Raw genomic sequence first — 10,772 nt, 5'->3', positions numbered from 1 at the left:
TACAACAAGGTATGTACAAAACAATATGTTTTCTTTGAAAACATATACACTTTTTCTACCACTAAAATTAAAAGGGGTTGAATCCTATCATGTACAAGATTAATGCCTATCAATCTCATGAGTTTTGGTTAATGGTGTGTTGCATTGATCACGAGCTCAATCGTGTTCCTTTGAGTGGTCGAGCAATATATGCGTCATGGATGCAAAATGTGGATGTCGAACGAACAACCGCAGCATTCATTCAGGTCAACAAAGCCAAAGCAATGGATTCCTCAATTTGCTTGTCATGCGACTGTTTGTTTTGAACTTTCTACCGAATCTTGAGCGCTTCTTACAAGCACGTCATAATTGATAGAAGCCAGCTGAGACAAGTTCTGATCACCATAACACAAATTTTTAATTACGTACTTAACTTTTCGTTGCCTCGTTAAGTATTAGAGGTGGCAAATGTGTTACCTTAAATGAGAAATTACTGAATGAGTAATCCACATTGAGAGTTGAAGAACCAAATTCTGCTAGGTTACCACATTCATCACCCTGCTTCAACAAACAAAAAGCAATTTAAAACAATAATTGACCCATTTTGATCCACTTATAATAAAGTAAAGCAATAATTGACCCATTTTGATCTAAAATGAGAGGTGGACAATATGAATGTACCTCTTCATCTAGTGTGTTGCCGTAGGAGCTTTCACCACATGTGCTTCCAGTATCAGACATCTCATCAAAGTCACTACCTCCGTCAACATGCTCATCTTCTGGATTCCATATATATCGACTCTCAAAATACTCGGCGTCAAGTCCTTCAGATGGTATAAATGTGGCCTGCAACCAAATACTCATATGATCATATATGATAGATCAAGTGAGTTATTAAGCTTCCACAAAGTATGGATATCAACAATTAGAGTACCTTTTGCCTTGCAAGTGTGTCCCAGTGGATATTCCTAAAGAACTGGTGTGTCTTTACCTGTTTTTTATAAAAAAAGTGACAGATGATTTATGAATTCCTGGGCATTTTCTATCACAACAATATCATAATTTAAATAAAATAAAAAAAAGTTACCTCTCCCGTCCCTTTATTACCAAGACGGTGACTTGGATTTTCGGTCAGTAGCCTGAACAAAAGCAAAATGTTAATGTTTTGAGTAAGTAGTAAAATTATGCCAACTTCTTTTATAAGATGATAAATTAGTTAATTAAACTTACTTGTTAATCAGATCATAGGCTTCATAGCTCATTTCCTCAGGAATTTTGGGCCATGGTATGTCTCTGTTCATGATATTGGCAAAAACTTGCTGCACCAAAACATAACTATTAGTCTTCAAATGTATTTTTATAATTGTGCAATCACATAAAAATAACATATTTTTGTTTTTAAAGTATCACAAACATCTTTTCTTTTTTACATACTTGAGGAGATTCAGCATTAAAAGGTGGAATGCCCACAAGTAGTTCAAAAAGAATAACACCAACAGACCACCAATCAGCAGTCGCACCTACAAGAAGAAAAGTATTGCAAGATGAGTACGCAGATGAACAACATTCAAATATTCAATAAAGGGTATTATTGTAAATTCCAACCATGTCCCACGCCAAGAAGGATCTCGGGAGCCAAATAGTCAGGAGTACCAACAACTGAATGTTTTTCACGATGTTCGTTTGGACCTGTTGTGACTTCATTTTCCATGTAAATAGGACTCCTGCTGTCTGATGTCCCTGATAAATCCTCTGTGCTGTTAATTAGACCCACCTTAGATAGCCCAAAATCTGACAACTGTCATAACAAAAATGTAACCGTGAGATCGTTTAAATGGTGTTTTAGTTGAAATTACATCAAATATAACTAAATAGTCATTGTGACCTTGATGTGTCCATGTGGACCAATTAACAAGTTGTCCGGTTTCAGGTCTCTATGAATGATATTTAATGAATGTAGATACTCCAATGCAAGAACCTGAAATTACTCGGTCAGGATATATATATTCAAATATTGACATTAAAGGGTTTAAGTCTGAAAATGAAGGAGAAAATAAAGTCAAACAACTTACGAGTTCCGCAATATATACACGAGCCATGTCTTCTTCTAAGGAACCTAGATTTCTCAACATAGAGAAAAGATCTCCTCCATTTAAAAACTCCATAACCAGATATAGGTTCTCTTTGCAAGTGAACGAGTAGAAAAATCGAACCTGTTCATGTCAGAAGTCAACCAAGTTAATGAGGTTACACTATGGAAAAGTCAACTCTGGCTTGAATTTTCTTTTATATGCTTCTCACCACGAAAGGATTGCGCACTGATATCAGGATATCACGCTCAGCCAAAATACTTTCAACCGCATTTTTACGTATCATATCAGCCTTCTTCAAAACCTGCAATAAATCAACTTCCTTTAACACTTAGTAACTGAATCACGGTTTATTTTAACAAAATTCTGATAAAGTAATGTAAAAAGGTGCACTGGGAATATGGTTTCAAGTAAGATAATTAAATTGATGACAACTGATTACATTAGAGAGTTTAAAGCCTTTACCTTTATGGCAAAAACATCACCAGTTGCCCTTTTCTTGGCCAAAAAAACTCGTCCAAATGCACCTCTGCTGATTGGTTTAATTATCTCAAAATCTTCAATAGATGTTCTATCCTTAGAGAATGTATTAACAGGACTGGCACGTAGACTACGAATTGTATCATCTTCTACTGAACTATCTTCATTGCCCATGTTACTTGATGAATCTATCTTATCATCATCTATCTGCCCACAAAGAAGTACATATTTCTCCCTGTTTACAGATATACTATAATATCAGTAGCTGAAATAATATAACCAACTTCATCCTGATAACAACTGCAGCTAGTAATCTTCACTTTCAGATATGTTATTATTAATTACTTACTGTATCAGTTTTTCTATACGTCTACCGAATGTTTCAACAACAAGGGCGTCCGCCTTTCTATCTTGGATAGCAAACTTTAGGTCGGTTAAATGATCAAGCATGATCTCCAGTGCACTGTACTCATTAGTGTTTATATTAGCCACAGATCGAGCAATTTCCAAAAGCTTGTGTATCTGCCATTTTTACACCAATATGTCAGAACAAAACTGGTGACTCAAAAAAGAGACGACAAGCATACATATATCTGCACACACATGGATATATGCCTACGTCTGTTGATGCCTATATGTATGTATCATGTATTATATGAGTGTGAATGTGTGTGTATATGTATGTATCATGTACTATGTATTTATTATCTGTGCACATATAAATATGCATTTAAGGAGTACTGGGAAACTCGGGGAGTACTCAAAATGTTGACCAAGTTTGACTTTAACCGATTTTCCGATAATCCCGAGTTTTTGGCCGTTTTTTACCTATATTCCGAGTAATCCAGAGTTTTGACTGAGTTTGACTAAGTTTGACCAAGTTCGACCGAGTTTGACTGAGTATGACCAAGTTTGACCAAGTTAACAAATAAAAAGACTAAAAGAGATTGCTGAATACCTGTTGCCAATTTTCATGCTCAGTTGTGGTCTTCCTTTCACTCAGGAAAACTTCAATCTGATTCGTCCTCGGTGTAAGTAACGGTGATCTGGGAGTCAAGCTTCCACCCGATGAACATATAATGGGCGTCAACGTTCCACGTGTTTCGGTAGAAATTTCAGGTAAACTGCATAGTTTGTCCATCACATAACCAGTCCCAGCTTCATGAACGCATTCAAGCATCTCTTGAGAACATCGACACGAAAACCGTGATTTCCTCGGTGACGATTCATCAGAATCATCTGTCGTACTAGATGACGATATTCTCCCACTATCGACCGAAAAACTTGCACTCTTTGGTGCACATGCATCAACGATCCGTTCAAGTGTTTCTGCAACTCTATATAGTCTTTCGTTAACTGTTAAACCTTTTAAATCACATCTATCAGCAATCGTACATATCCGTGAATGCTCTTCCACATGAACAGTAGGTATTTCAACTTCACATATACGACAGATCAATGAACTCTCGTAAGCTAAATGATTTTGAGTAACTGAGTCTACAGACGTAACTCTCGTTAGATCCGACGGTGTCTCCAAGTCTTCATGATGGCAGACAGGTATTTCGACATTTAAGACATGTTTGTCCTTTGGTTCAAATTGGTCTGAAACATCTGATTTTGGGGTGTTAACATCACCAAGGTTTTTAAGATTCTTCTCCACTGAAGATGAAAATTTCTTCCAGGTGTTCAAATCAACACTATTTTCTGTACTAACAACCTCCACATTATCAAATCCTCCATCTAAATTTAGTTTTTCTTGATTTTGTTCCCGGTCAATATGTTCTTCACTGACACGTGTTTCGCCTAACGAACTACTAAACGTTTGGTACGTAGATTTAATAACCTTTTCGTACCTACTAAGATCACTTAACTGGTGAAGACCCAAGTTATGGTGAGTATGGCCTTCATCGTAACCACACTCTTTATGGAACTGCACGAGCCGTGTGCATCTAGAAAGTATAAATAAGAGACGTGTATGGACTTGTTTCAGTATACCAGTGGGTAAATCCTGACGACGATCATCTAAAATCTGAACAATGCTTTCACATTTTAACCAAAACTCTTCTGACGGCATTTTTGCGCACTTTCTAGCTATAATTAACAAATCCTCCAAATTTTCCTGCCATTCTGGGTGAGAGATTGATGTTTCTTTGAGTATGCCCACCAAATCTCCAGCGAAGATACACAAATCAACATTGACTTCTTCCTTCAACTTATCGAACTTTCCCCTTAGCATCGCCAAAATCTCCTGAATTTGATGCATTGTGCAACAGATTAAGGAGGTTAAATGAAGAAAATATAAACTTTGACTTTTTTGCGCCAGGGGTCCATCGTTTATCCATCTGTCCTTTTTTAGCTCCGGTGGTCCCTTGATTTTACAAATGTTACCTTGGTGATCCCTCCGTCTATTTTTCGTTAGAAATGTCCGTTAAGTGCCATCAAGTGATGTCGTTTAAGATAAATTAAACGTCCTTAAATAACATCACGTATCACGTGATGACACTTAACGGATCTTTTTAATGAAAAATAGACCGAGGAACCACCAAAGCAACATTTGTAAAATCGAGGGACCACCGGAGCTAAAAAAATGACATATGTATAAACGAGGGACCCCTGGCGCAAAAAAAGTCTATAAACTTGAGTCAAAAGATGATGAACCCTATTATGAGAACGAACAATAAGATACCTCCACACGACCAAATCCTCGGGATTTCCAAAAAGGCAGAGGCCTTACCCCTTTAGCGCTTAGATCTTGCGAGAAACTTTTGAGATCGGGGACTCGCTTTTTACGACTTGTTGCACGCAGTATAGCTTGAAACCTTGGGGATTGCATTTCTTTCGAAAGAGCCGCATTTCCCTGCAACCAGTCACAACACAAACAGATCTAATAATTAATCCAATATTAATAATAATCTTATTATTGTTCAGTAATAGCTCTTGCAAATTACCTCCAGTCCACCAAGAGGTGGTAGAAGGACTCGTAACGATTTAGATTGACTCCATGATACCTTCTTCCCTACAAATAACCAAAACCAAATAATAAAAATGTCAAAATTGTGGATCAAACTTCAAATCAAACTAAATTACACGTTATTTGAGCTTATAAGCACCTTTGAGTGTTTGGTTTAAATTATTAGCTTATTAGCTAAAGTTGTAAAAAAGCCAAAATAAGCCAATGATTATATATAAGCTATAAGTCCATAAGCTAATCAAAACAAAATTATGATGTTCAAATGATTCAAACACTAAGCCATCAAAATAAAGCAATCCAAATTACTGCAACACGAATCCTAAATTGTAACACTAATTAATAAATAAGCATTAATTCACATTTTTTTTTACAGCAATGAGTAAATAAATTGATGGCAAGGAATCAGCTGACCTGGTTCAATACATCTCGAAAATTGGTTCACATACATTTCTCCGCGAGGGGGCGTCACAATATTCGTATCATTATTCACATCATTGTTATTATTGTTATCGAGGTTAAGACCTAGATTTGAACACGTAATAGCCGTAGAAACACCGCGAAGAGGCGAAGGAACAGAACAAGTTCGAATATGATTAAGACCTAGGGTTGAAGGATGAAGTATGTAATTTTCTTCCATCTGCCGATCATAAATTACATCATCATCATCATCGTCGTCGTCATCATCGTGATTGCTATCATCGTCGGCGTCGTCATTATCACTGCAAATGCCGTCGTTGTTTTCGGACATTTCAGCCATACTATGGCTTTGCCGGATCGGAATTGGGGGAATTTTACGCAGTTTTAGGATTGAATGAGAGGTTTGACAATTTTGATGAAGGTTTTTGTAGACATTATCGATTGAATCGTGAGAACTTTGTTCGGATTCTAATGATGATGATGTTGATGATGATGATGGTGATGATGGCGGTGGAATTGACATTACATAACTTTATCTTTTTTTCAAAGTGTGAGTATTATTTATGATTTTAAGACAGGAATTTTTGGATCCATACAAAATTTGTTGAATTACCAGAAAATAGAAGGTAGGGAAAACAATTTGAGAGAGATATTCGCGGGAAACGGAGGATGGAGCTGCAACCTTTATTATTTATTTATTTATTTATTTATTTATTTATTTATTTATTTATTTATTTATTTATTATTATTATTATTATTATTATTATTATTATTATTATTATTATTATTATTATTATTATTATTATTATTATTATTATTATTATTATTATTATTATTATTATTATTATTATAATAATAATAATAATAATAATAATAATAATAATAATAATAATAATAAACTTAAAAGTTTTAAAACTTACAAAAAATTAGTGGGAAGTCTAGAGACAATCTGAGCCCCACACCTCTAGCAATAGCAAAACCTATCCTAGTAAAAATATGAGCAGCAGCACCGGCACCAATATCTTGGGCCATCGAACTCTTCTGCACCCGCTTTAGCAAAGAAACATCCTCCTTCTCTAATTCCCCAAGGGAAGAAAATGAGAAAGGAATGAAACCATAACCAATCGCCTGACAGCTAGATTCGTACTTGACCCGCTTCCGACGAGCCGCATCAACCACAGCACGTCCAGGGACAAAGTCAGAAAGCCCAGACTGTGTCAAAGGAGAAGACCCTGTCAAGTCAACACAAACATCGCGACCACACTCCCAGGAATAAATTAACACATCTGCAGGTCTGAGGGCCCTGTCGTTCCCTCCAGACAACCCAATGTCAACCTCCTTTCTTGCTGAAATCCCAGATCGGTAACAAACATCAACAAGGGAATCCCGAACAACATTATGTCGATGCATAATACCCACCATACCAGCACAAGACACCGCGTGATCCCCGAAAATATCCCCAGTAAAAACCCTTGAACAGGCAGAGCATGCCGTCGAGATAGAGAACAATGGAACACCCAACCGGTAGCACAACACACATCGGTAAGTCTTTGCGTTCATCGTCTGACCCAACCCCAAAATAGGGACTGCCCTTAGCCAAGCAGAGGTGTGATCACCCTGCTGTGATTTCCATAAGGCCATTGTCGGGGAGATAACGAAAAAGTGGATTCTGCAGAAGCTGTAACCTTTGTGAAATAAACATCTGCCAATTTCTTCATGAGTATTGGGGCAGCGACCTCACTCGGATTACCTAAAATATCAAACCCAACCGTTTTATTAAACAGACCCAATGCATCTTCAAAAGCACGACCAAGACCAACAATACTCGCATGACGTAGGAGCTTGGTCTGCAACCCAGCAGACTGTAATCGAGAAGCCACAAAAGCATAATGACGAACATCTCCCGCAGAATAAACACCAAGCCCTCCAAAAGCAAATGGCAAGCCGCCACTGCCAATCACCAAACCCAGGCCCGAAAGCAGTAACAATACGCTCCAAGGAAGATCGAAGGGCTCCATCGAAAGCGCGTTGAGCCGCCTCAAATATACTAGGAGGACAAGTACGCAAGAAAAAGTAGAGTTTAGAAACTCCCGTACATGCCCTAAGCAACAACAACTCACACTGAGGATCATCAAGCTTAGCAACCTTATCCATAAGCGCAATGGACTTGGTCACCCTTTGCATCACCAGTTCACTACTAAAACCAGGATCGGAACTTGCGGGGGCCCCAAGCAACTTAACACCATTTAAAGGTCGGGCAATATTAGGAGGAAAGACACCTACTTGCCTGCTGCGAGGGTCCTCCGTAGGCCAGAAAATTTCTGTTTTTTCCACGTTGAGATGTAGCCCAAAACGAGGCCCATCCTCCATAATCAAATGCAAAACCTTCCCCACCACCAAAGTGTCCCCAATAATAGTGCCATCATCCAAATACCACGCCTGAAGATAAACCTCAAAATTATCTCTAATTTTAGAAACCAAGGGTTGTAAGACCAAAGAAAAAAGCAGCGGACCAAGGGGATCACCCTGTTGCACCCCCTGAGAAGACCATAAGGTGTGGTTCCCATAATACAATCTGGCTGGATTAGAGTAGCAAAATTCAACCCACCGAGAAATGCTTGGATAAAGGCGGCGAACTTCACGCAACATTACCGTACGATCAACTAGATTGAATGCATTTTGAAAATCAACTAATAACATAGAGAGGCCAACATCAGAGCCACGATCCTCAATCAACCGATTCACAGCATGAAGAATTGCCTCACCACCTGAAGAAACACCAACACCAAATTGAAGACCACCGAAGTAACTTCCCAAAGACTGGCCAACCATAGCAGCGCCAACCTTCGAAACAAGACGTCACCAAACAGTACCCACAGCTATAGGACGAAGACCACCGCCGGGCTTGACAAGCGGTGTGAGGGGAGCACTAGCTATATACTCTCCTAATTCCATAGGGCACCTTCCAGCTAGAAAGAGATTAACGACCCCGGTAATAGAGCCAACCAACTCATCCGAGACTGCCACAGCAGCACCACTCAAGCAATCCATAAGGTGTTGTGCACGTAAACCATCCCTACCACATGATGTGCCCCGAGGAAAACTTTTAATCTGGCCCAAAACAACAGCAGAAGTCGTAACGAGGTGAAGCCGATCAACCGGCATATCAGGCAAGGATGGAGCTAAAGAAGAAGGGTGCTTAGACAGCAAGTCCGCCAGTGTGGCGTCATTATAAGGAGCAACGCCTGATGAAGAAAGAACACGAGCTGCAGCGGTGTAATGGCCATCACAATCACACTGCTTAATATTACGCTCTTCCAAATCAAGGACCTCATCATCAACCACTGACAACATAGGAGAATCCTCTGCCAAATACTCCCTCACAAGCTGTAAACTTCCACTCGCTGTCCCCCAAGAGCAAATAGCACGGGAAATATTCTCTTCCTGATGCCGACGCTTTACCGAAGACCTAGACTCACGACTACTCCGTGGCCGAAAGGTTTTAAGGGTACAAAGGGGTAACACCAACAAAGAGACCCAACAAGAAATGTCATCAGGCTTAGAGATCACCTTATCAAGAGCACCTTTCAAAATCCGAGAAAACCCCAAACGACACTTGGGAGGGATAGACTTAACCGTGAGAAACCCCTTAGAGAACAAACGATCAAGGAGAGCCACGTCAAAACCATCATTATTGATGTTTCGCGAGGTGTATATAAAATAGCTTATATTTTACGCAGAAAATACTATTAAATACGATACAATTTTACACAAGATATTTATTTATTTATAGAATGGATATACTTAAACCTTGCTACAACACTTATAGGCAGTGTACCTAATCGTACAGTAGTGTAGTTTTTAGTAAGTCCGGTTCGTTCCACAGGGAGATCTTTAAGCAAAGCTCAACGCTATATTAGTTTACTTTTATAAAAATACAAATATATATATAAGTGATATTATTATTATAAAGGGGGGTTTTTACCGTTTAATGACCGGTTTGTCGATTTTAAAACTTTAGTCGCAGTTAAAACCTAATGTAAAATATAAAATAAATACAAGACTTAAATTAAAGCTTAAAATAAATAACGATAATGAAATTGCGAATAATAAAAATGCGATCAAATAAAATTGCGATAATTAAAAGTACGATAATTAAAAGTGCGATAAAATAAAATAACAATAAATAAAAGTGCGATAATTAGAAGTGCAATTAAATATAAAATAAAGGAAATTAAATATGAAATAAAAGAATTATGCTTATTTAAACTTCCGTAATCATGATGTTTGACGTGTTGATTTTAGTTTTATGCCCATGGGTTAATTGTCCTTTGTCCTGGATTATTCAATATGTCCGTCTGGTTTTTGTCCATAACAGTCCATCAGTCATAAATATAAATTGCAAGTGTCCTTGTCAAATTATTATTATACCCGAAGATAAATATTCCAACTAATTGGGGATTCGAATTGTAACAAGGTTTTAATACTTTGTTTAATGAATACACCAGGTTATCGACTGCGTGTAAACCAAGGTTTTACTACTTTGTTAACAATTACACCAATTACCCTTGAATGTAATTTCACCCCTGTTTTAATTATTCTAGTGGCTATTAATCCATTCCCGTGTCCGGTTAAATGAACGATTATTCGTACATATAAATACCCCGCCCATCGTGTCCGATCGAGTGTATATGGTAATTTATAGGGACGCCCAATTGTAAATCTTTATATTAACATTAACAAACTTTCATTTAGTTAAACAAATATAAAGCCCATTAATAGCCCATAGCCTAGTTTCCACAAGTGTCGTTCTTTTGTCCAAACCCCAATTATGG

The 10,772-nt window shown here is 37.9% G+C and overlaps 1 protein-coding gene across 1 annotated transcript; it reads right to left on the bottom strand.

Annotated features, from left to right (window-relative positions):
• Window positions 1-217: 217 nt before the first annotated feature.
• LOC139889962 (probable serine/threonine protein kinase IRE) lies at window positions 218-6,460 on the bottom strand. The gene is made up of 17 exons (XM_071872871.1): window positions 5,932-6,460; window positions 5,498-5,565; window positions 5,236-5,406; window positions 3,508-4,797; window positions 2,899-3,071; window positions 2,535-2,784; window positions 2,281-2,373; window positions 2,052-2,192; window positions 1,865-1,957; window positions 1,585-1,777; window positions 1,414-1,499; window positions 1,210-1,298; window positions 1,067-1,118; window positions 914-970; window positions 661-825; window positions 457-540; window positions 218-374 (listed from the first exon to the last, which is right to left on the bottom strand). Exons 1-17 carry the CDS (start codon window positions 6,458-6,460, stop codon window positions 285-287), a joined length of 3,624 nt encoding a protein of 1,207 aa, XP_071728972.1. The 3' UTR covers window positions 218-284.
• Between the last annotated feature and the right edge of the window lie 4,312 nt (window positions 6,461-10,772).

This window comes from Rutidosis leptorrhynchoides, chromosome 2 (assembly GCF_046630445.1).
Source record: "Rutidosis leptorrhynchoides isolate AG116_Rl617_1_P2 chromosome 2, CSIRO_AGI_Rlap_v1, whole genome shotgun sequence".
NCBI lineage: Eukaryota > Viridiplantae > Streptophyta > Magnoliopsida > Asterales > Asteraceae > Rutidosis > Rutidosis leptorrhynchoides.
This window is presented reverse-complemented; position numbering and strand designations above follow the sequence as displayed.

What these genes read in the sequence shown, in the direction of transcription:
- LOC139889962 (XM_071872871.1), bottom strand. Translation starts at nt 6,460, where the DNA reads ATGTCAATTCCACCGCCATCATCACCATCATCATCATCAACATCATCA. An exon ending in CACCTCTTGGTGGACTGGAG is followed by an intron (nt 5,407 to 5,497) that starts GTAATTTGCAAG and finishes GACTGGTTGCAG; the next exon opens with GGAAATGCGGCTCTTTCGAA. An exon ending in GCCTATGATCTGATTAACAA is followed by an intron (nt 1,119 to 1,209) that starts GTAAGTTTAATT and finishes GCTTTTGTTCAG; the next exon opens with GCTACTGACCGAAAATCCAA.